This window comes from Salminus brasiliensis, chromosome 25 (assembly GCF_030463535.1).
Source record: "Salminus brasiliensis chromosome 25, fSalBra1.hap2, whole genome shotgun sequence".
Lineage (NCBI taxonomy): Eukaryota > Metazoa > Chordata > Actinopteri > Characiformes > Bryconidae > Salminus > Salminus brasiliensis.
This window is the reverse complement of record NC_132902.1, coordinates 13,665,154-13,692,357: the sequence shown is the minus strand read 5'-3', so window position 1 is coordinate 13,692,357 and position 27,204 is coordinate 13,665,154. Positions and strand designations below refer to the sequence as shown.

Below are 27,204 nucleotides of genomic sequence, written 5' to 3'. Positions count from 1 at the left end.
ACAAGACCAGCATAGCATCAGTTATAATGTAAATGTAAATGTTAAGAAATACTGCAGAAAATGGGCATTTCTTCCTCCTAGTCAGGAAGTGTAAGTGCTTTGAGCCGCCAGTAAAGCACATGGTTTTTTGGACGAGCTGAGAGATACAGAACCGTCACTGAAAGTGAAAGAAGTATGTATGTGTGTATATATCACATTATATGTATATATAATATTACTTATATTATAATAATTTTAGAATATTATTTTACACAAATATGACAAATATGACTTATACAGAGCTACACAGGTTTCGTGAGCCTTATGACAAAGACGCTATTGCTCAGTGGGACATCCTGATGATTTTCAAGCTGTTATTTTAAGGTAAAAATGCTAACTAATGTGGTCTGATATTCAGTTTACATTTGACCAAATATAGACACAGAGTATATAAACACAAATCAGCCATCTGTCAAGTATTGTGTAGGTCCCTCCAACAGCTCTGACCCGTCAAATCAACTCCACAAGCCAGCATCAACTTTTTTTTTTTTAGCAGTTTGTTCTACAGTAGGTGATCGGATCAGACCAGAGGGGCTGCCTCTTCCCCGGTTGTCCTTCTTTGGGGCACTTTTGGTAGGAACTGACCACTGCATACAAAAACCCAGCAAAACCTGCTGAATTGGAGATCATCCAGCCATCACACACTAGCTTTTTTTTAAAGCAACTGACCCCATGTCCTCTAAATGTTTTGTGGACACCCCTTCTAATGACCCTGTAGAGAAGTTTTGACAGTAGAATAGGAACCTACTGGCATCCTGCATAATGTCAGATGTTGACTAGAGGGGTATAAAGCCCCCAGTTTTGAGCTTTGGAGCAGAAGTATGTATTCCCAAGAATGATGGAGCTGTGTCCAATATTTTTGGTGATGATCATCCAACATCCTGACCTCACAAACACTCTGGTCGCTAAATGCACTCAAATCCTCACAGCGATGCTCTGAAATCTAGCAGAAAGCCTTCCCTGCACAGAAGAGACAGTTCCTCCAAAAAAAGCAGGATACCCATGATTTCAGAAGAAACAACGAATGAGCAGGTGTCCCAGTACTTTTGTCCATATAGTGTATAACAGGTGTTCTTTATATTGTATTAAAGTTTCATGGTGACTTAAATATTGTACAGTGACTCAACAGGCATTCAAAAGATACAACAAAAACCACCCTTTAAGATCTGTAGGCCCTAGTTCTGAGATGTTTCAGATATGGTCCCACTTCAAAACATTCCCTTGCCAACTTCAGCGTATCACTCGGAAGTGCGTCAAACCTGTTACACATGTAGATACTTGCAGCAGAAGGGCTGGAGGGGGCATCTGGGCAGAGTGTATAATTGGAACGTGCTTGTCCTCAGGCATGCTAGCATCAGTGTGCTAGTCAGCCAATCATAAAAAATGCCAAATGTTGGATGCAGTGGTGTAAAGCACACCACCACTGGACCCTGGCGAATCACGAATCACGCTTCTCTGTCTGGCAACCCGATGGACGAGTCTGGGTTTGGCAGTTGCAAGGAGAACGGTACTTGTCTGCCTGCATTGTGCCAACTGTGTAAAGTTTGGTGGAGGGGGGATTATGGTGTGGGGCTGTTGTTCAGGAGTTAGGTTCAGCCCCTTAGTTCCAGTAAAAGAAACTCTTAATGCTTCAGCACACCAAGAGATTTTGGTCAATTTCATGCTCCCAATTCTGCGGGAACGGTTTGTGGACGGCCCCTTCCTGTTCCAACAGGACTGTGCACCACTGCACGAAGCAAGGACCATAAAGACATGAACGAGCGACTTTGGCGTAGAAGAACTGAACTGGCCTCCACAGAGTCCTGACCTCAACCCGATAGAACAGCTTTGGGATGAATTAGAGCAGAGACTACGAGCCAGACCTTCTCTTCCAACATCAGTGTCTGGAAGAATGCTCAAATATTCTCATAAACGCACTCCTACAAGCCTTCCCAGAGGAACTGAAGCGGTTATAGCTGTAAAGGTTAGTCCGGCATCATATTAAACCTTATGGCTTAAGAATGGGATGTTCATCTGCATGCAAAAGCAGGTGGGGGAATATTTTTGGCAATATAGCGTAGCTAATTATCTGGTCAGTCTACCAGGTTAACACCAGGCTACGGGAGCAGTTTAGCTAGAACCTGCGACGTACGCCTGATATTTGAGAGTTCTTTCTGGTCCGGGCCGAGACCACCTTTTCTTAAGGGTCTCAGTGCAGTTGTTTTGGTCCGCATCTGAGTGAGATTACTGTAATCACACTTGTTCAGAGAAGCACACCACAGGGTCCGACTTATACAGATATAAAAATTAATAATAAAAAAAAACCAAAACACAAAAAACATGCAGGTGTAATAATACCCCAAATCCTACAAAAAAAATGATTACATGGACAAGACAAACACAGTACATTTGTTTTTTTGATAATTGTGCTGTGATTTTTATTGCATGGGTTATCATGAATACATCTGAGCCAGAACCATGGATATTGGCATTGTATTGGTGTGTACAGATTTCTCAATGGCACCGATTACCCTTAAACCGCTCTTTCTGTCTCCTTCAGCGATTTCTGAGCTTCATCCCAGCGCTGAACGCACGCTACAAGCAGGGAACAAGGCGCCAAAAACCAGTCAGTCATTCATTTATCTTTCTACAGATAGCTGAGGGCATGTTTGTGAAACATTAAGGTAAACCATTCATATGAATGAACAGTCAAATCAAACAGGCATTACATTGAAATCTGGAAGCTCTGCAAAAAGACAAAAAAAACAAAACAAAAAAAAAACAGGGTTACACCACCACCTACTGGTCAGCTTGTGAACTGCAGTGATAATTCAGTTCAGGAGGACCGGAGTTTTAAGCAGAACCTGGATGGACAAAAAATTAAATAAAATCAGCAAAAACAAACAAAAAAAAGAAGGAAAAAAAAACTAAATTGCCCTTTTTAAAGTAAGTAGACCAGCCACACATTAAAATAACACTTTGCTATTTGACTGTTAAAATGGTCTCTCTCAACTCTTAGAAAGTAACTTGGTCACTCAATATTCCTTGAAAGCAGAAGAAGAAAGAGGTGGGGGAAAGAAAAAGAAAAAGGGGGGGGGGGAGAGAAAAAAAAAAAAAAAAAAAAGAGGCATCTGAATTCCGAACAGTGACTCGGCACGGTACCAGAGATGGGATATACACACACACACACACACACACACACACACAGCCTCTAGGCTCTACCTTCACAATGAGCTATAAACCGTCTGTTTCTTTAAGTCTCTCATAAAAAATAAAAACACTGATGATTACAAACCATTTGGGAATCAATACTCTTACTAGGGGGGGGTCCTGTGCGAATACAGCTGGGAAGGGATCTCTAAAATACTCTCTCCATTAGCACAGGAATACTCTCTCCATCAGGCTACGGAAAGAGTTGAGACACACTCTCTACGGCTGCAGTCATCCATGAGCGTGACTCCAGCCAGCATGAAAGAAATAGCACTGTATATGCGAGGCTGTCTGTGTGTATGCGTGTATGTGTGCGTGTGTGTGTGTGTAGATGAGAGTGACCTGCTCACACAAGCCACCACTAAAACAACTCTCTCACACAGAGACAGACACTCGTAGGTACGGACACTCATGCACCGCCATACACATAAATCACAACGCACATTCTTGTATTATAAACAGCCAGCTTCGCAAGTACACAAATACAGGATTCAGACACATGCAAACGCAAACACACACACACACACACACCCACACACACACACGGGAACACAGACAACAGATGCTGATGATGTGTTTTGGCAAAAACCCCAGTCAAAAACAATCCCAGTTTGGCTTCGTGACGTCGCAGTGTTCGTGTGAGCAGTGTGAAAATCTGGATGATTCAGTAAAAATTCCTATGAAAGTTTCCTTTAGTTTTAGAGGCATTTTGTACTGTTTACTGTCTTTTTTTGCTTATGTTTGTTTTTTTGTTTTTTTTTGTATAAATCCATTGAATCAGCAAATGACAAAAGATTTCCACTTGTTCAAAAAAGAAAAAAAAAAAAAAGAAAAAAAAAAATCCTACAAGGAGAGAAAAAAACAACAAAAAAAAACCCTTCATGCATATTCCTGTCCTGAATCTCACTGATTGCATTTTTTGTGTTTTTTTTATATGTATCTTTATCATTTTAAAAATTCTCATTTACTTTAATACAACTTTTTTTTCTCAATTGAGTCTTTTATATATTTTTATTTCCATTTTTCCTTAGTGAGGCACAAGTCCAGGGCTTCAAAGTAGCAAAGTAGTGCTCCTCGAGTCTCCAGCTCTTCCTACAGTCTTTGGTCCTCCAAGCAGTACAAAAGCCAGTGGGGGAGGAAACAAAACCTCTCCTGCATGATTTCAGCCTCTGGAACTCCGCCCCATTTTTACATTTTTCGTAGTTTTTTTTCCTTTTGTTTTGTTCTTTTTTTCCTTTTTTTTTTAAACGACAAAAGAAAAAAGAAAAAAAAAAGAATTTGCACATTCCTCAAACAGGGGTAAAGAGTAAATAACACTGCCGGTGCCCCCTTGTGGTCAGAGGAGTAAAAGCAGGTGCAAGTCTTTGAGAACAGCGCCCCCTATCTGCACAAATCCTCGTGCACCGCCTCCCGCTGAGGTTTCCTCCTTTTGCCGTTGCCATGGTGATGGGCCTTGCTGTTTTGGAGGCTCTTGTTGCTGGAGATGCTCAGCTGGCCTTGAGAGCTTTTGCTCGACCGAAACTGTCGACTCTGCAAAGGGGGGGAAAAGGAGAGTAAAATTAATACGGCCTCTCTTTTCGCAACTTTTTGACCCGTTAATTTGACCCAGTACAACAAATCCCATTTGCATTCACTTTAAATTCTAAAGTCCCATTTGGACAGGATCCAGAGATGGGGTAATGTCATTTTACCATAGGTTGTCTAATGTTAATGACGCACGCCACTAAATCTTAATTTATTAATCATGCTATTAATCATCTTAAAAATTCTGAGAGCGTATGAGGACCTTAACGATCACTACAACTGCCTTCAGTGGCTCCTCTGAGAAGTCCTTAAAAAAAAAACTACAATTTCCCTTATCCCCAACGTAATGAAGTGGACATAAATTTGGGTGTCTTGGCTTTTTTAGTTTTGCACTGGTGCTACACAGATAACGTGATTAACTGCACACCTAGCAAACAAACATTTACATTTGTGCTGCTGGTAGATGGATGCTCTTATCTCGAGTAACCTGCAGTAGGCATAAGAGGGATCAAGATAGTCTACTCAAACCATCAGACACTTGTCTCACACCATGTTGAGACAGGCAATCACAAACAGACCTGCCTGACAATGCTGTCGGTAAAATGGACAAAGGTTTGGACACAAAACATTGCCTTAAGTGCCTTGAATATCACAACATACTCATCGCTACATATCTACTTGTACTTGTGCTACATCAACCTTGTAAAAAACGAAAGAGGCAAACTTCGGGCATCAGCATGTTGTAATTGTTGTTATTTCCAGTACTGTTAGCTTTGCTGTTGTGTTCTGTGTGGTTATATGTGCTTGTTCTGCAACTTTTACCTTGTTGCCTTTGTGGCTGGTGGTGGGTGTAGTCATGGAGTGATTCTGTGCTCTGTGATTGGTCAGATTCCTCTCTGGGTTCTCTCTGTGAGCGGTGGAGCCCCGCACAGCCAGCTGTTTGACTGTCTTACAGGGTGTTCCATCAGAATCCTGTAGACAGAAAATAGGCTTGTCAGTGGACCTGTGAAACATTAGGCCAACCATGCAAAAAGCATGCGCCCAATGCCGTGTGTGTACTCACTGCGTCACTGGATGCTGTAGAGGAAGGGGAGGGCGATGATGAAGACGACGGCGATGAAGGTGAGGAGGGGGGAGGGGAGGAAGAGTTGGAGGACGCTTTGCTCCGGGGGGCAGAAGGAAGGACCACAACATCGTCAGATAGGTTGTTATTACACTCATCAAGCTCCTGAGGCTCCACTAGGAGGGTGACGTCATTTCCTGTAGGAACACAAAGAAGGTACAAAAAGCATCAGATCCTGCCTTCAAATCGGAGAAGCAGAACTGTCCTAGAGAAAAGCCCGGATTCAGAACACTTCTCCTTTGGGGCATGACATAAGGACTGTATGCAATTGAGCTTTGACTGCTTAAATCTAGCGCATGCTCATAATGGGAAAATTCTAACTCAGAGAGATGGCTCTGACAGCCAGTGAAAATACGTTAAGAGGTCATACCGTTACAGTTGAGAGGGGGCTCACTTTGAGACTGCCCACCCCACTCTCCGCTGATCCAATCACGGTACTCTGCTACTTCCCGTGTGACACGGATTATTCGACCCAGAATGCTTTAGGGCAGAAAAAGAGAGACAAAAGCAATGCCAATTAGAATTAGAATTATTTTCTGAATCTGTGAACATTGAACTCTTGTAATTGTGCGCATTCTCACCTCTCAGACTTGTTGTTGGGGTAGTACTTGGCAATAGGAGAGACAGCATGGCTCAGGACGACATATGCATAATCAAACGCTTGTTTCACCTGCATGGCCCCATACGAACTCCTGCCAACATCATTACCTGCAAACACACACACACACACACATAAAAGCCACTTCAGCAAAATACCCACAAGTGTCAGAGAAGCTATATTTTTGTATCTTGTGCAAGTGTTTGAAAGTGAAAGAGCTCGTTAAGTGTGTATACCTGGCTGCAGCGGATCCTCGATGTACAGCATGGACGGCCTGTATCCATCCAGCATGCCTTTCAGCACTTCGTCTTTGGCCACATACGATCCGCCGTCTTTGATCCGGATGCCTGTCTTCAGGTAGTTAAAGTGCCGGCCATACAGCTCGAAGAACTCGATCAGCAGGACGCCCATATTAGAATTCGGACTACACGCGTCCTCTCTGTAGTGCAGCTACACAGTACACATACAAACAGTGAGTTCTTGCCACCCTCAACTTAAGAACAGTGCATGTCACAGCATGTCAAATTCAAATAGCCTGTCCAGCTGTTTTCATGAATACCTCTTTGGTCAACAGCCTTTTTTTTCTTTTGGGGGGGGGGGGGGGGGGGGGGGCATACTTTTGCCCCCTCTCACCCTCTCTTTTAACTGTGCTTGTTTGTGCGTGGGGGTTGGGTGGGACAGTCGCAGATGCTCCTGCACGTGTGTTACATACCTGTAGGAAACTAACAGCCATGAGAAACAGGCTGTAGGATCCAATTCCTCCAGTGAAGACCTCGTTCAACTCTCTCTGCAGCAGGAACTGTTTTAGCACCAGCACCAAATATGGCAGCACGGGGAATTTCTGAAACACACAAGACTAAAAATGAGACACTACAAACAGCTGGCTGGTGTCCTCATTCACATTGTAGGGCTGAAGTGTCACAGATCAGATTTTTTCCCACTAGATGTAAATGTAATCTGTGCGAACACAGAGACACTTTATGTGCCACTGTTTTAGGTCCAATACATGGCCACAGTGAGCATAGGCAATTTAGAATTGATCTTTTATACATTTTTATATATGTGCAAAAAAGGTAACTTGAGGGAGTGGCATAGCCCAATATTATGAATCAGACATGCAAAAAAAAAAAAAAAAAAGGCATCTAATATGATTAGAGCAGAATGTTTGCATGTGAACGTGAGTCACATCACAGCGCAGTGATGGGACAGTACATCAAACATCCCAAACTGCATGTAAACAAGCACAGGAAAAAACCATGCAAAGATCAATCATGAATGAACAGCATGTTAGCATGGGGACATGAATTTACACACACACACACACACACACACACACACACACACACACACACACACACACACACACACACACACACACACACACACACACACACACACACACACACACACACACACACACACACACACACACACACACACACACACACACACACACACAATCGGGTGATAACAGTTACCGATCAACCGCAGGGATGGATGCCACATTAACCTTTCCAGGCAATACTTAGTAATGTGTCATGGTGCAGGGCTTCTGTAATGTTCTGAATGTTCGGAATGTCCTTTACTTTCTGGAATCAACCACATTTAAAACTCTGTTGAAACTGGAGCACCAGCTGCAGGAGCCTGTGAATTCCAATGCAGAACTGCACTGTGGTGCTCAGTGTGTCGTTACTCGCTGACACTCACTGTACTAAGCTAAATGATGTATCTTTACTGCGCTTACTCTACCCCCCCTCATGAGGCGCATTACTTCTACACAAATATGAAAGTCTGAGTCCGATACGGTTTGAAAACAAACAAACAAAACTATTACGAAATTCTATCCACGCATGAAGGACAGAACATGGCTTTTAATGGGGTTCTGCAGCTGCGGCTGAGGTTCTATACAGCCACTTATCGGTTAGATGAGGAACTGCAGCATGTTGTATGTTGTGACCTCGCCCAAAACCGCAGCAAATATCAAAATATGTAAAAATAAATAAATAAATAAATAAATAAATAAAGATAATTGCATGACCACAGGTTGCATATTTGGTCTGAAAAATTCATCCTTAGCGATACACAGTGGGTCAAACCTTTTATATCTAATACAGACTGTAATGATAACGAGGGCTTGTATGCTTGTAAGTCTTCATTCAAACAGTTCTGTGTTCACTAAACCTTCATACGAAGTCTTGCATGATAGAGGCATGTACAGTTCGATCGTTATTCACCCTGGAAAACTGGTCCCCCAGTTCTGCACAAAATCAGGCATCCACGTCATGTACCTTTTTGAAGTCTTTGATGAGATTGGCAGCCTTCACCCCGCTTTGCACGTTAAAGCTGATGTCCACTTTGACCTCAGTGTGTGAGTCCGTCAGTTTGATTATGGGAACCTGCATGGACAAACACAGTGTCAGCTTTGATACGTCTTACTGTCGTTCCAGCATATTAAGCAGATTCCAGATATGACTAAACCAGACACAGACAGACACGCACACACACACACACTCAAGTCTATGTACCGTTGCTTTGTCGAGCACTTTGACAGAGTTCTCGTCTGCGACGTTTCTTTTGCGTAGTGCCTCCTCCAGCGTCCACAATGGAAGTGTCTCCCAGTTCCCAAACACTACCAGGTCTATATCACTAAGACACAGATAGAGAGAGAGCACACACACACACACACATTAATCTCCAGATTGCTAAACATGCATGCCCAGTTTTAGAACAGGGGGAGTACACAGGCTTTTTTTAACAAAAGTGTAAATAACTGTATTCCGCCAGTACAAGGTCACAATTTCGAGTTTTAGGTTCATCTCAATGCAATGACCAATGGCCAACTTGGTCATGTCAAGCCTTAAAGAGCCCAAATGTGTAATTACACATGTCCATGAGCGATGAATAACCCCTTTAGTTTAGTCCTCAGTGTGTAATAAGCCTTGAAAGGTTAAAGTGGTCAAAGAAATTACCTACTTTGTCTAAATATGAATTACTGCCAGCACTGTAAAAAGGCAGCAATTTAAAAAAAGTGATAAGCAACTGAGCCAGTTTTATTAAACTGAAATACCTCTAAAAGAAGCGAGTTTGAGGTCGAAATAACCTATGACCCTTTTTGCAGAAAATTCAAGATTGTCTGATTTCATCAAAATAACCATTTCAAATAAACCAAGGCATCAAGCATCAAGCCAGGCCTAGCATCATGCTGTTGCTTTGTATTACATCAGGCTAACTGCTCTTCCAGAGTCAGTGTGTCTCGATGTGTAAAAATACACAGGTTTTTCTGAGTAACCATGTAATTAGCGTCCTAGGTAAGTCCACGGTTCGATGGCCCGTCAGATCCGTGAGCAAATTAAAGACTAAAATTGCTTCTATTCCCAGAAACACTAATACTGCAGAAGCTTAAGCACTCTCTGTATATGGGCACAAAGCAATGTTTCTGGCCATGGAAATACACAGAGGCTGATCTATTCCACTAATCCAGATTTAGTAATCCAGGTGGCGTATAAGTGTAGTACAACTGTGACGCGGGTCTCGCATCCTCCCACACACAGGATGAGAGCGGATGAATTATTTTAATTCCAGGCATACATTTACACGCACAAACACACAAATCCACGCAAACAAACACCGTCTGCAATCCGTAGCTTGTAGTGCAGGCTAACCTTGGCTCAACTGGGTCAAAATAAAATCACATACACACAAGCATTGAACACTAAACCTTCACTATTTGAACCTCCACTACGCTGCAAGTGTATTTGTGGCTGTTTGTTCAGAATAAGCTCTATGTTTTGCTCAATCATAAAATCATGAAAATAGAGAAGTGTGTGGAGGAGGGGTGGATGAATAAAACTTACCTTGTAGGCAAATACAGGCCGGTGCTGAAACTGCCAAACACTTGGACCTGCAAAAAGCAACAGCATAATAAATATATTATTAATATAGGGGCAGTGGTGGCTCAGCGGTTAGAGCGCCGGGATATCGATAACAGGGTTGTGGGTTCGATTCCCGGGCTCGGCAAGCTGCCACTGTTGGGCCCTTGAGCAAGGCCCTTTACCCTCTCTGCTCCCCGGGCGCTGGAGTTGGCTGCCCACCGCTCTGGGTGTGTGTGTGTACTCACTGCCCCTAACACGTGTGTGTGTGTGTGAGTGTGTTCACTACCAGATGGGTTAAATGCGGAGGACACATTTCGCTGTACAGTCCACACTGTACAGTGACGAATACGTGCACCTTTTATCCTTTATCCCTGTATAATAGAAAGTATTGCCAATAGAATAGGACTCTCCGAAGCAGATAAACATGAACCTATCGGCACCATGTCTAATACCAGGAATGGGCTAGAGGGGTATAAAGCCCCCCAGCATTCAGCCGTGGAGCAGTCCATATTACCTGCTTCTTTTTAGTCAAATAAATAAATGTATTTGCAACCTTATTTCATTTACCAGTTCTTTTGAATTTATTATTTGTTTAATATTTGTAACCCTCTTCAAATATGTTTAATATTTTTCTAATCCAGGTAGTGTTAAAATACTGGATATTAGCACCAGCCCACAATGCCAATATAGGCATCATACAGATCCAAAAGCGGGTCTTTTCCACCTTCATCCAATGCGGCATGTTCTACTGGTTTGCATTGGAGCTATTTCCTTAAAACATTATAAAACATAAATGATGTCAATAAAAGCATTTGCATTATGTAGAACAGTGAAGGTGTTATTGGCAAGAGTTTCACTCCCAGACAGTGTGTAAAAAGGCTTTCAGGCTTTTGGATTTTAATTAATAGAAGTAAATATTTACATAAGACCATGCAAATAAACGAGGGATTAACCGTTACGTGAGTGAGTGTGTGTGCGCGCGAGTCTGTGAGAAAAAACAGACAGAGTTTCAGAATGCGTTTCTTCCTCAGTTAAGACAAAACACATTTGTTGCACATATTTCCCAATTCATAACCTCAGTGTTTTTAAAGAGGCTTTGTGACGTACGTACATGCGCGTGTTTGTTGGAGTCAAAAATAGAAGTTAAAGCCTTTATTCACCCTCCGCTCTCTTTACACAGTTAAACCCTCAATCTCCTTACACACACAGCTAGCAACTGCTGTTGGCCTCGGCACTGAGGTAAACATGCTACACTGTGAATGCTCCAGAGCCCAAATATCACACACACACACACACACACACACACACACACACACACACACACACACACACACACACACGGTAAGGAGTGGAAATGTCTGAGAATGGAAAAACCAGAGTGCAAACGGATCCTGAGAGCACTGATAGGAACCAGAGTAGAGGTGGGCAATGTGATATGTTATCGTTACTGTATAAGTACTCCACAATATGCTTTTCTGAGTATATTACAGATTTGATTTCAGTACATACAGAATCTAGAACAACTACATGTATTAAAACCAATAATAAAAGAGCTCACATACAAAAGAGCAGCTAGTGTGCCGATAACGCTGTATAGAAATAAGCAGCTGACTGGATGTTGGTCCCTGCAATAGTTTATGTATGCAAAATGAAAAAAAAAGAAGAAATGACAGTCAAAGTTTGTCAATTGCTCTTGCTATATTCCTGTCTTAATCAAATAGGCCCAAAGAGGGTCCTAGAGCAGTCAGTCAGTCAGTCCCAATCATACACTCCCTGGTCTACTGACCTCTTAAAAACATTTGTCAAAGGACAGACAAAGGCAGTGCACTGCCATGTGGTTCAAAGCCCAAAATGAAACCTTTAGAAAGACAGGAGCGTGTTTGCACAAAAGGACAGTCACGTGAGCAATATATCGTCCGCCAAGCATTCAGAGCAGTCCTCGTCTTAAAACAGACCGTGTGTGAGAGAGCTACTGTGAATAAGAGCTGGTCTGCATGTTTACAAAACATTCCAGTGGGACAGCCAAAGACGGCTCTGCTGTCCTCTTGAACTGGCCTCTTCAATGTCCTCACACTGATCTGAACTAACCATGTAAACTGTCCGACAAGGCCAGTTCCTTTTACTTCCCAAAGAAATGGATGTGGAATTGTGACAGAGCTTTAAGGACCTTCTGATCACGTATCTGGATCGCAAAGCACTGCATTTTAGTGACAGCAGACTGATGCAATTTGTGTTTGTCTCCTGTACAGCTCTATTCTTCTCTCAGCTTCACGCAAATGAGGAGAGAGTTGTAAGGCTGCAGCTAGTCAGACTGCTGACTTGCGGCTTGGTGCTTCACACCACGCTTCCCGTCCACATTTAAACTACATTCTAAGCGTTTAGGAGACTGGGGAGATATTTGCAGGATTTTTACACAAGTTCACATTTTAAAAAGCGATAGCAGACTCTAGTCTGCATTTCATCTGAGCTCAGGAGGAGGCTTGAACTCAAAGTAGGGATGCACTGATCCAGCTTTTTCAGTTCCGATACTGGAACCGATACATAAACTTTGCATATCGGTCGATACCTGATAACAGTCCGATACCATTGCTGAATAATAAACCGTATACCTCATCATGTGGGAGCGACAAGGCATTAGGATTGACTTAAACATTACTTAACATTACTCACTACCCGATCCAGCTAATTTTGTTAATCTCGGGAACCAATATCGGATCAGTGCATCCCTAACTTGAAGTAACTTAAAGTAGCTTGGCCACAATGTCAATGCAGCAAATGCACTATATAGGCCATTTTCTCAAGTCAAACACAAGCCAAAAGACAAGTGTATGGAAATTAGGCCTGTCTATTGGCAAGAACCTGATACAAGATGTTGTGATATATTGCAATACTGTAAGCAATGTGATAAATAAAATTTTAGAAAAACTACTATAATATAAAAAAAAAAAAAAAAACACACCAGTGTCACACTGTGCAGTATTGCAAAACATAATATCTTGATACTTTGATATGTGAACATGTTCTTTCATCCTTAAAAGTACCTGTATGTTTATCAAAAAAGAATGAGAACAGGCCACACTTGTCCCTTAAACTGTTCTTCAGTAAAGTGTCCAAATGTCTGATAAACCACATGCACTGAGGAGGCATGACACATTTGGGAAATAAATCTCTCAGCACAGTGAAAAAAGAAAGACTTACATCTGCACTGGGCCATAGGTCCTTGATGACTCTCTGGATCCTGTCGACAACCTCAAACCTCATCCGCTCTTCCTCTGGCCGAGGAGACATGTACTCGTAGAAGTCTTTGATCTCCTCATGGAGCCTACATACACAAACACAGAAGAAAAGACAAAACAGGACAGTTAAGAATGTAGGAAAAAGACTTTTTTTGTTGTTGTTGTAAGTGATGCAAGTCCACCCTGATTCAAGTCAATGGTCAGATGACGAATGAGGACACGCATCAAAATATGAGATCCACCCAGCAAGCAGGGCTTGGGAAAAGAACTCTAAATACTAAAGCCTAACAGTGGTGCCAAAGGAAGGAAAGGGAAAAATAGGCTGACATTTACATCCATCAATACCCTATTAAATCTGCACAGTTCTCACAGGTCTTAGAGCCTAGCTGAGACCAACTGCACATCTGACACATCCTGTTAAGAAAAACACACTGAGCTGGTGAGTTCAACAAGGCAGCAGAACAAAGTAGCTATTGGTTGACTGATCTGTGTGCTGCTCCTAAGTCAGACATAAACTCAGGAGCAACAACTCCCAGCATACAAAGTCCATTCCAAACCTGCAGGCTAGATTCCAATTAAGTCTGGGGCGATGCATCGATGTAATCGTTCACGAAATTACGTTGATTTGCATAACGTGCATCGATGTATTTATCCAGAGCGCAAGAAATAATAAAAAAAAAAAACACCCACGTGCATCTAAAGTGTACGAGTATTTCACACAGAAAGTTGCGTTGCTTTGATGCGATGCGCTGTTTTTGATGGACGGATGCTTTAATTCTTCCTGCTGACGTTCCACCTCAACCCTGTGGTTTTATCAAAATGTGAATAAAATAGCCAATAATAAATGAGAAATCAAGTTATAGACAAATGAACCATTGAATTGTGTCATTTTTAGTATTTTTAAATAAATAAAAATAAATCTATATAAATAAAAAACTAAAGTAACTCAAATAACTGACATAACATTCGACTCCTTGTTAGTGCCCCTCTTCGGTCACCAGATTACATTAGATCAGGGGTGGGCTTAACTAACTGAACACCTCAGCTTTTTTAATCAGAATGTAAAACAGTAGTGATTAGTCCAACAAACGCCATTTATGCTAATAAGTGGCATTTTCCAAACCTGATTTCAGTCCCTCTAGAGGTTGAAAATTCAGCAGCGGTGGGTAACGACCTTCAGAGCATTAATTGCTTCCACTGGTCACCACTCCAGTGTTTCCTCTATGATTTTTTTCAGCCATGGCGGCAGACCATGTTCATTAGTTCCTCATAACAAATACTTGCTTTGTAAACTACTTATTTAGATCCATTAGTACATATGGCATCTTCCCTCACTGTGAACTACCGGTTTCCAAGCTGAAAGATGCAAGCTGTACAGGGCAGGGATTGCAACCTTAGCTGAGGTAACTTGGCCTTAGCAAATGCTCGTTTGCTAAGAGACTGTGCTGTCTTTCGCTGAGCAAATTCCAAGTCACATGTGATCGACTGAGGCTTTCACATGGCTTTACTGTAGTACTGATGAGACACTGCAAGGTGCACTGAAGTACTGAAAAGTGCGGACGCAGCACAATGCATTCAGGGTCATGTTACTATGCAAATGTTCTTTTCATCTAGAAAACCGATCTAAGATAAAGATTTTTACCTACCTTTCTCCCGTTTTTCCACCCCGTCTTTCTAATTGCTCCCTCACACTTGTCAGATGCATAGAGCACAAGACATCACATCCATTGCTAAATCCGAAGGGGGGTGCAGTCGCTGCAAAATGTAGGTAGCTGAATGTCTGCACTCGTCACTAAGCCCTCCTTCTTTAAGCTTATTAATTACTCCCCAACAAGCGTTTTTAAAAATGTTTTGAGAAACATCGATATTGAGGGTGGATCTACTCTTTTAAACAAGGGTGTCAATAATTCCAGTCCTGGCTGTACTGACTCAATGATACAGCAGACGAAAGCATCTACACATATGAAGACACATACTCACATGATAGAGTGAGTAACTGTTTAGGAAAATGGATGTAAATGAAGTCCCTTGGCACTGAAGAAAGCTTTGTGCACGTTGTACATGGGCTTTAATTGTCCAGGTTTAGCTGTGCCCCAGTTTCTTTCCTTCCCTCTTGTGCTTTTCTCTCTCCTACACCTGCCATCACCTTTCTCGCGCACACTGGTGCCAACCAACACAGGCTTCAGCCAAGCTTGTGCCAGACCTGCCACAGTCTGTCATGTCATACAACATGCCCACAAACAAACGTACCTCATTAGTACAGCCCAAAAGATGGCTACACTGACTGAGTGGAGAGACAGACAGACAGACAAGCAAAATGCTGCTAATACATCAATGTGGTGGAAGTGTTTTCAGTGTTTATGTACATATTATAGGTCAGTCACACAGGTCACCTTGCCCTGTCCATTCACACGCGCGCGCACACACACACACACACACACACACACACACACACACACACACACACACACACACACAGTGTTGCCAGTCAGCAGCTGGGCTGCAGTCCAGTACTCTGAACCTAATGCCCTACTTCTTTTTTTTGCCCTGATAGAGAAATGTCTTTCATTTACAGCCTCTGTCTGATCTCCTCCTGGCCATAAGAAATAACAGGCAAGAGAGTAAAAACCCTATATTCAACATTTCTACTACATACTAAACACTGGGGCCAAAAAAACACACCCAAACTAACATTGTAGTTACATGTAATGAATGTAAAATCAGTCAGCAAGGCAATAATTGTTCCTTCATCTCCCATCCTGCCGATGACTGGTCCCTGCTGGAAGGCACAGTGAACACTCATCTCAGACTAATAGCCTCACCCAGCAGCAGGTGTGAAGGAGACACGCCCTACAAAATAAGAAAAAGAAAAGCCAAAATATTCTGCTGACTGACATGTTTGTGCTTGTTAGATTAAAGAACTCAATATCTGGTAGTCCTCATGTACTATTACACGATCCTACAAATCATTAACCCACAATTCCTAGAACTCAAGGATACTTAATTTAATGGATTCCTGGACATTTTTACGCTTCTGTTCCTGCTTTATTACTTAAAGCATTTCCTCTGGCTTATTAAACAGAAACAATTGGTTTAGGAGTTGTTGACATGGCTTCTTCTGCATTTTTTGCAGGTTTCTAGTGCATCAAGTAAAATACCACGTCTAGACAGCAGCATTACAATTCAGGCAAGCTGACGTTCAGTCATAGAATAGTTTTAGCAAGCGTATCAGTGTAACTGATATTGCCTATATTAGCGCACACATGCAAATCCCAGCCTGAAGCATGGTTACTGTTTCTTGGTAATCGACCATAGTGCAAAGTATTCAAAATAATGGCGAAGCGGGAGTATGTGACAAGGATAGTGAGGTTTTTTTTTTTTGATGATTTTGACCCATTCGTTCAGAGTTACGGGTGGATTTACATGGTTACATGGATTATTATGGTGTTTTTACAAAGTGCTATGGTGTTTAAATCTTAGACCAATAGTGATATTGTCCATGTACATGTCTGCATTGCTTATTTTATACCAATGCTATAAAACATGTACCTGGTTTACTAAGAAATAGAACTTTATTTCCCCAAATTCACACATGCAGTAAACGGAATAATATGCCACAGCTACAATGTCACTACCTAAACATCCTGCTCTTCCAGAGAGCAATAATTAAAAATATTGGAAATTTACTCTGAGGTCAGCTAAGAGGCATATCTCTGACAGTATGATCGTCCTGTTTGAATGTGCCAGTCAAAACCAAACTCAGAATATCCTCAGGTGCACACACTCGGACACCCATACAGACAGAACAGAAGCAGCCTGACAGCATTCATGAGTACAGCATTCATTACTGTCACATGAACTCAGTCACCGAGAGACAAACACCCTGCAGACACACAGCCAAAACCACTCCATCTTTGTGTGTGCGAGAGAAAGAGAGAGAAAGAGAGAGAGAGAGAGAGAGAGAAAAAAGAGAGAGAGGGAGAGAGAGAGAGAGGGAGGGAGAAAGAAAATAGTGGGTATAAGTGCTGTACAGAAAAGTAGGACGCAAATTTATATATATGGGTTGAAGAAAAGAAGAGAGTGAAAAAAAAAAAAATCAAATCAAAATACAAACAGGCAGAATCACATTCTCCTTCTGCGTAGGCAGGGCTTCATTTGTGCCAGGACAACCAAGATCCGGCACCTCGCATTAAAGATATACACCAAAATCTGTGAATATATTTTATGACAAAAAATATCATCAGACAAGGAACATGCCTTACCTAGGGACCTACAGTAAGTTCAAAAACGCTCACATTTGCTTATTTATTGATTTATTGTTTATTTGAAGTTTCTGTTACACCTTAAATGGTGCGCAATCACACTGCACTCATTTTCACTATCCTACAGCCGCCAAAACGTACCTCCTGTGCGCTTTAATAACAACAATATCTAGCATTTTTTCCTTTCCTATCCTAAATAGGTTTAAAATCACTGTATTGCTTCAATGACTTGCGAAAGGGAGAACAGTGTCTCCATCATTGTTACTCCAGGTTCTGCACGCTGCTAACTGCAGTGTGGAACTTTGGTGAAGCAGGAATGACGGTGCTCACAAAAACTATGTAAAGCTGCGTAACCAGAGTCATATTAGTCTCAGTCCTTGCTTCCATCCTTCTTGCACTTTAATTTAAGGTTCTGGTTCTCTCAGCTTGTCCAGAAATACAAGTTTAATGCATGTGTCCTTTAGTCCAATCTGCAAATTCCACTTTGCGACTGTGGCGGGAGCCCAGAAACAAGAAATACCAAAACTCGCACAATTCTGCTTTAGATGGAACAGAAAAGTTTCCGTATAAGAAGTCACCTTAAGCTTCATAGTCGAAGTACCACCCTCCAGTGCTTCTGTTTAATTATCCATGCATCCAGTGTCAACGTTAAAAATGTATGTATTTTTTTAATTTGTCCTGTCACTCCTGCTGAAAGGACGTATAAAGCAAAGACAGAACATCAAAGTTCATATTACTTTTGTACTCTCTGATTTTTGAGTGTGCTCCACTTCAGTGCTCCAGGGCAGAGAGCTTACCATAGAAGCCTGGCCTAGTCTTATTCTGCATTTTCCCTTCGCTATTCAGAACGCTGCATAAACTTAATCTCTGTCCGAAATACAACCTTAAGGGGTACTTTCCCCAGACAAGTCAGGAAAACAGTCCATCTTCATCTAAGACAAACAAGCATCATTCACTGCTTAAAATGGCACGGTGGCCAAATAATGCTACATGTATTGTAAACATGTCACCATATGGAACAACATTTCCCAGTTTACTAACAAAGGAAAGCTCCTTCTGATAATGCATCTCGAAGGTGGGAGGACCTCCAAGCACCTACAACAGGGAGTTTAGCTACTCCACTAGCTGAAGAAGGAAGCCAGACATCAAACACTACTGCTAGAAAGCCAAATATCACATCTGTGTTTATCAGCCTCTTCATCAGTAGCTACGCTAGCAGTGAGCATTTGTTTTTATCGCCATGGGGGGATTCCTAGAAACTATAGGACATTTATCAGTTATGCATGCTGGGTAATCTAGTATGAGAAACATGATGGATAAACGATGGACAGAAAATCTAGAAAACTATCAAGCTGCAGAAGGGATGCAGTGCCATGCTAGATAAGTTACCGTAACATGAAAAAGGAAAAAGATAAAATTGCTTAAAATTTTTTTTTATAACCATTAAGTGTTTATTAACGAGTGTCATGACTCCACACCAACGGCATCCAGGGTCTCGAACTGATTAAATAGCACATGGGACTAACCAAAGATAAAAGAGGAAAAAGGGGAGGGGTCACTGACAAAAACAAAGAGAGAACATACTTTATTTTTTATTTTATTATTATTATGTTTTTAAAGTCAACCACCACACATGAGCATGTAAACGTTCAGCAGCACTAGGCTAGAATTCCAGAAGTGGGTGGAGGTCTAGAATTATCCAGATCACCGATAAACATCCAGTCCATGCGGGCTGAGCCGGAATTCGTTTAGCTTGACGATGACACAAAGGGTCAATTCTCGCGGCTGCCAGAGGCGCCTTTGACACAGTGACCCAGTGTGTCAAGTTCAGACGGAGCTAAATTTGTCAGACCAGACCACATCTAATCAGAGATGAGCTAGTATTTAAGTGCATGAGCTCAGGACTACTCTAATAATGGCATCTCATGAGATCCCAACTGCTCTATTAATGGTGCTCCATATTGTTTTCCCCCAACTGAGGCTGACACAGGCTTGTCTGACAAAACTAGACCAAAAACAAGCAGTCATAAGATTATGAGGCTGAAGTGAAAGGATATCACTTTAATCAGGTGATCAGACGTTCCCTGTCCATCATGCAACAGTTCTAAATGCAGTCTGAGTGAACTGCACTGTTCACTTAATGCAGGTAATGCCTCCAGTTTGGCATCCATCACTGCCCTCTATAATTCACTTTTCAGGACAAGCAGCAAGTCCTTCCCACCAGCCCCATGGTTGGCGAGTGTTCTGCACAGCAACCGAAGAAAACTAAGCTCTAAACCTCTGCTGTCTACTTCTCGTTCTGTAGAACAATGCACTTTCACTAAGGACAAGATCAACAAGATCCACCAATCCTTTTCCATCCCTAAACACTCCTCCTTCCACAGATGATGTTCTACATCTTCTCCCGTTGAGCAATCAAACCACCTGAATGCGCAACCCCATGCAATCCAAGACCAAACTTTCATTCAATCATCTCCATATCAGGTCATGAACCATCCACCTTCAAGACCACCAGAGTGGCTGCCATCTTAAAGAAGCCAACTCTAGACTGCTATGAAATCAGTAATTACAGACCAACTACAAAGCAGTAATCTTTTTCGGTTTGGTCTATAATCAGCTTTCTCTTTTTCTCACTCGGTACAACCTCCAAAACCCCAACCGATCTGGCTTCAAACCCGCACCTTCAACAGAAATTGCCCTTATAGCAGTCACTGAGAAGTTACATGCTAGTTACATGCTGCAAGAGCTGCCAAACTGTCATTGGCCCGGATTCTTCTGGACTTCTCTGCAGCCTCTGATTGTCAACCACAAGATCCTTCTTTGCCTCCTCTTTTCATTTGTCTTTGCTAATCTAGAGATCATCCTACCTGGAGGGTAACATGGTAGCAGGTTACATGGAGGGGGTCTACATCCACACCATGCAGACTCTCCAACGGTGCCACAAGGCATGGTCCTCTTGGTTCTGTATGCACTCTACACTAGACCTACTTGACACACTACTATCCTCCCACAGTTTCTCATACTATAGGAACTATAGGACCTCTCTATAATCTTGCCATCTCCTTTGAGAAGTTCCCAGGCACTTTAGAGGCAGAGGCACAAAGCTTTAGCGTAGTGGTGGATTCCTCATTCTCGACTCATGGTGTGAAACTGTCTTGGTCATGTAGATATCTTCTCTACAACTGGAGAACTTGACCCCTGCAGCAAAATCTTAAACTACAAATGTAAAATAAAGCTACAAATGTTTTTTCAAACAGTGTGAAAGACTCCAGCAGCAGTAAAACTATATTCCACACTAGCATGGTTGAACTCTGGCAGTTAATCCCTGGTTCACATACATGCTTCATCAGTGGCAGCCTTTGTGGATATTTTGCTTGGCTCCGGATATGAAATATGGTACACCTTTCAGCTTTGTGTTTTGATATTGTGTTTGATCAGGCCATATACTAGAAATACCATAAGAAACATATATACTAGACATGGTAGGGTGTTGTAGAGAACGCAACAGCAATGCAAATATTTATGTCAAGCAATTACACCTCTTCACAGCCCTTGTTTGGCCACTTAATGGTTAAACCTCAGGACCAATAGGAAAATCCTCTCCGGCCTACACATCAAAGACAACGAGGCAATGTGTGAAAGCAGCAGATTTGGCAGCACCATCATTTGTGCATGGTGAGGCCATCAGTTTCGTTTCAACAGAGTACTACTATGTGACTGACTTTCATTTCCTCAGAAAAGCTCCTGGCTGCTCCAATCGCACAAGGGCAGAGGAGCGTTCCCCTCCGTGGCAGCCAATCAGCGCGTCAGCCCTGTCACCATGGTTATACAGCCATGTGACACAAACACCCTTACACAGTGGCTTAGTACCCCCACAGGCACGCACATTAACGTGTTATGGCTTAAAACGTAATCTGCTGGTTTTTATCATATGGATGTTATGTAACACTGTCAATGTTTTGTCAGATACACACGCACATGCATTCCACTCATGAGTGTGTCCAAGCCACAGACAAGGAAAGAGAAGGCACACATTAAGAAACAAACAACTGGAGACAACACACACATTCCTCTGAGGAAGCGAGATGGGACAAGGGGATCAGATTAGGGCCCGACTGGTTTAAAACTGGAAGACTTGCCAGAACAGGTGAAAATACAGCTGATAACACAACAAACACTTATAAGTAGCTCGGTAATAATAAAAAAAAAAAAGGTGGAAACAGAGGGATTTCCAGGACACCTTGGGATTTGCTTTTTTTTATTAAAACTGCCAAATCAAAAAAGACTCAAGTAAAGTGTTAAAATGAATACAACCAAGTATTTTCTGCCAAACAACTGGCAAGATTTTTGACACCACATTATCTAATGTTAGGCAACACCGTCAGGACATGTTGTAGAAGGAAAACTGACAAGTACCAGATCAGGACTTGTGCAGTAGTGAAATTAACAACACACCCAACATTCATCAGTCACACCTCAAGTCTATAAGGCCTGTTGGAAGACTGAAAGCAGCAGAGCAGGAATTCACCTTGAGATGCTAGGAGGTGCTTATATCTGGGCTTGACACATGCCTGCATGAAGTTAAGTCAGGAAAGGATTATGCACACTGGCAGTCAGTGGTAGGGAACTTATCATTCATACAGGCAATAACAAACAGGGAGAATACAATACAAACAGGGACAATATTTTATCGTATCGGGATACACAACATGGTTTTCTAGGCATATCGAGGATATTGTTTGTATGGGTAATAAACCCTGATTATCTGCAGGTCTTATTACAAACTGTGTAATTAGACTGTAGATGTGCAGCAGATGTTGAGAGAATCTGTCACTACTGATGTATTTAGTCTGTGGTCACTGAAAAAGGTGTTTAAATATCATGATATAGTAATTTTTTACAATATTGCCCAGCCCTTGCTAAGAACCCCTTAAGATTAAAGATAGCTTTTTAATAGTTACTTTAGGAGTAGAAGAAGAGCATGACAGCACTGCAACATTTAATGCGAACTGAAGCTCATCATATTTGAGATTCTGGTGCCATACCTTGCTTGTGTCATTTTGACAGAAAACATGTTGCTCTGATTATGAGGTGTGATTACGAGCCTACAAAAACAACAGCAGTCAGCGTGCCTAGATAAATACTGAAATCAAAATTGCGGTATCGCGACGGCCCTAATATTAAAAGGTTAAAACAATAATTTGACAAAGAATAACAACATACCGTCTAACACCCAACATCCTAACTGCAGTGAATGACCCGTTCCCCACCTGACTGTGTGTGTTATAACCCTTTCCTACTGATCATGGCCTGCATGAGATACCCTTTCCCCCACTGGCAACAGGTCAGGCAGCTAAAGAGGGAAGCAGTGTAGGCTGGTTCTGATGGGGCCTAGCTGGAACCTGACACTGGGCCCATCAGAGCCTGGAATGTGTGGGGATCCCATCAGACGCTCAGCAAAGGAATGTGTGCTCCCGTCTCCATCGCTCCTCTGTTGTCTTGCTTAATCTTTTACATGTTATCTTGCTCCCTCCTGCCAAACACATGAACTCTCACACCAAATATCTGCTCCAGAGGCTTCCCCCAGTCTTTTTTTCCCCACAACAGCAGTGTTACTTGGAGCAACACGCAAGAGCTGGAACTCCCTCGCTCCGTGGCATGCGATTGGCCTGTGCCTCCGTGACTTCATAGGGGAGTCAGGTGTCTGGGCAGATGGAGGCGGGATCTGATCTGGACGGCTGAGACTCGCTCAACGTGCTGCGAATATAAACAATGGCAAATTCCCCACCGCCCAAGCCTATGGGCCACGCCACACATGCGTGTACATTCAGCTCACTTTAGAAAACGACTCACCCATGAAACGAGCTGCCTGGTTTTTCTTTTCTCGTCCCTCCCTGGGACTGAGGGTCATGACGACAGTGTTGAAAAATCAGTTTCTGACCTCCGTGCAGCTACATGAGCGATTCTGCTTTGAGGGGCATGCAGACAGGCTTGAGAGAATTCATTTGAATTTAAATTGCTCCTGGTTTATATGCCGACAAGCCTGGGAAGGATAGGGGGGAGGTGGCTGGATGAATGGTTTAAAGAGCCATGATGTGGGGAAAAAATTGCGAAACGTGCGTAGCTGCTGTTTTATGGAGATACATATGCAGAAATTTGACATTTATAGTTTATAAATGTCACATTTTTGCAAAGGCATCTAAATACACAGCAGCTCTGCTCTATGTTTGACCATCCAGCAGTGATACAGTTCACAGAAACTGAAAAGGCGACTATGGGAAAACCTCAAGGCCTCATTAAGGCTCAGCAATAAGGAATGCTGTACTCCAAACATAGCGCTTCGATATTAGCTACCTGAATAGAGGACCGTCTTCTCCTGCAGTGTACTTTTACTGTCCACATGTCCAGCGGTCTTGCTGGAGATGGAGAGCAAATGCATACGAACTTTAAAGACATAAATATGCCAAATCAATGAGCTCAAAGGTGTAGGACTACCAGGTAGGGCATGGCTGCTTCCAAAAAGACTCTTTTAGGTATTGGCATTGCAGATTTCCACAATTTTAAGCTTTTTCTCTAAGGTTGCCACCCTGAACAACAAGTGAACAGAGGTTTCCTATCCAGAGAGGCAAACAAATCAGAAAGCATGCCTTGCTGACGGTCATGAGGCTCTTTAAAAATGATAAGCTGATCAGCAAACAGCTACCCAACAAGACTAGCTAGCTTAGATGTAAATAACAGGGGCAGATCTCAAGCTCTTAAGCTCAACTGAGTCTTAAACTAAACTGCAATAACAAGGCTTGGGTCTAACTGACTAATAAAAACATGGCTAATCAGAAGTCCTGTAGCTGTAAAGTTAGTGACTCCCCAGGTACAGATAAAGTCCAGTGCATGAAGTCTCACTTCCAGTTCGTGCTTCCACACAGAAGTCAAAACAAACCCCAGATCTGTCAGTGGAAAAACTTCAGGAGTTGGCTCGCAGGCAACAAACGTGAGGGTCGTTAGCAAGCTATTTAACCTAAGCAATCAGTCCGTGTGATTTAACCTAGAGTGTTTATATATATATATATATATATATATATATATATATATATATATATATATATATATATAGCCCTATTGCTACACACTGCCCTCCACTCATCCTAGCCACTTAAGTAGTAAGCCTAAGCCCTAGCTATATACTGGCTCTATGGATAGCCAGTGCTGGCGAACGGCTACGGCTACTGCCCGCATGTGTTGCTATGGATGCTAGCTAACGTTAATGAACCACAGCAATGTCACTTAGCTACTTCACTTGAGCTAAGCTAAGCTAGCACGCCCATAGTCAGGCCATTTAAAAGGGCGAATATAGTGGAAGCCCACCAAATATGGTTGAGAGCAGTCTCAGGTGTCTGACCAGGGACAGAATTTCAGGAACATGACAATCTGCCAAGCAACTGAAGGCTGGGAACCGTCACATACTAGCTAGCACTAGCTGCAATTTCAAGCCCATAGCGTCAGCTAGCCAGCTAACGTTCCCATTACAGATTAATAATATAATTGAGTTGAATAACCAAAGACTAGCTAGTGCTAGCTACAGTTCAACAGCAAACTAAGCTAGCTAGCCAACACTGGTTAAGTTTTCACCGTCCCAAAAACCGAACAGCTCCTAGCTATCCTATCTAGCTAGCTATATTAAACCTGGCTGGCTAAGCTCACCTTGGAAACCCGAAGACGAAACTTCCCCAGCTGACTTACCCCACGATGCCCTCCGAGTAATTTCTGCTTTTCCACGGCGTGCCCGTGTACGTCTCGTCGTCCGGCCCGCAGCCATGGAGGAGCAGGCTCCTGTTGAAGCCGAAAGTGCTCGCCTTGTTCTCCCTTTTCCTCTTGTTCCGATGAGCCGCTGCAGCGACCCCAGTTGTAACCGAGTGCCCTGCGGCTCCTCCGCCTCCGCCGCCGCCGCCGCTGCCACCGCCGCCGCCGCCGCCCCTGACCGCCGCTGTCCGCCCGTGGTTCTGGTTGTTGTTCGCTTCCAGAGGTATAAAGTCCCGCTGATCCACGACGTCGCTGTCGGTCCTAGAGCCCGACATGCCCTGCGCCTTCCCCTTCACCTCGCCGCTCTTGCAGTCCGCCGCGATTCCGCCAGTCGACGCCCCGCTGTCGCCGTTCACTTTCGGGCTTGGTGTGGCCGGACCCGCGCCGTAGTTGTTGTTGCTGCTGCCGCTGTTGAAGTACAAGTTCCCGAGGCCCTGCGTGGTCTCCCAAATCTGCATCCACAAGCTGTTGGCGGGTCCGCGCTGTTCTGGCTGAAACCAGGCGATTCGAGGATCCATCAAACGGAAAGGTGGCTGTTGCCCCCCCAGTGTTGAGCGAAAAGCTCGGTTCGTGTCCAGCGGAGCCAGTTAACGCCCGGTAACGCCACACACACTCACACTCACACACTCACACACTCCGGGCTCTGGCAGCACGGCTAGCGTTAGCTAGCCACTAGCTCGCTAGCTCGCTAGCTAGGGTTCACTTCGCCCCCAGTAGCCCCCTTTTCAGATTCGCTATAAAAATATCCGTATGTTAACGTAAAATGCCATTAACGTAGCCGAAGAGGGGAAAGGCGTGTTGACATGAACAGACAGACAGAGGCGTTTTCAGAAGGTGGGGAAAAACGTCCACAGTCAAAGTTGAGGGTGAGCGAAGTGAAAAACGTGCGAGCGTCGCCTGTCGAGGTGAAGTTATGCTAAGCTAACCCTTCTCTCGCTCTCCCCTGCTCTCCCTCCCTCTCTCACTCACTCACTCTCTCACTCAGGGTCTGTCGACTGGCACTGCGCCCACCGGCGGAGAGACCGAGAAACGGACCGTTACGCAAGAGCACGGTACTAATTTTTCCCGTTACGTAACACCACCAGAGCCCTGACGTTGTAATTTGAACCGTGTGTAGTAATCAAAGGTGGCAAAGCCAGATCCAGAAAGTAAAAATCCACCCCGGCAGAGCTGTGCAGGCAGTGGGAACCGAATCCTGGGGTGGAGTCTTACTCTCTGGAGCTGGATTTGCTAGATTTGACTGCAACAGAGCTGTCAACTTTAACAAATACCAGGGTGGAGTTTTACTTTCTGGACCTGGATTTGCCACCTTCACAAACCATAGGGAGGATTTTTACTTTCTGGACCTGGATTTGCCACCTTCACAAACCATAGGGAGGATTTTTTTTACTTTCTGGACCTGGGTTTGCCATCTTCTCATATCATAGAGGGGATTTTTACTATGTAGACCAAGATTTGCCAACTTCACAAATCCTATAGTAAAGTTTCGCTCTCTGGACCTGGATTTGCTATCTTTGACTGCAACAGAGCTATCAACTTTCAAAAATACCAGGGTGGAGTTTTA

At 43.1% G+C, this 27,204-nt stretch overlaps 1 protein-coding gene across 1 annotated transcript; it reads right to left on the bottom strand.

Annotated features, from left to right (window-relative positions):
- Positions 1-2,432: 2,432 nt before the first annotated feature.
- On the bottom strand, positions 2,433-26,691 carry tent4b (terminal nucleotidyltransferase 4B). The gene is made up of 12 exons (XM_072671576.1): positions 25,581-26,691; positions 13,544-13,667; positions 10,328-10,374; positions 8,999-9,119; positions 8,762-8,869; positions 7,186-7,314; positions 6,710-6,923; positions 6,457-6,583; positions 6,246-6,355; positions 5,816-6,012; positions 5,575-5,724; positions 2,433-4,758 (listed from the first exon to the last, which is right to left on the bottom strand). Exons 1-12 carry the CDS (start codon positions 26,156-26,158, stop codon positions 4,609-4,611), a joined length of 2,055 nt encoding a protein of 684 aa, XP_072527677.1. The 5' UTR covers positions 26,159-26,691; the 3' UTR covers positions 2,433-4,608.
- Positions 26,692-27,204: the final 513 nt, after the last annotated feature.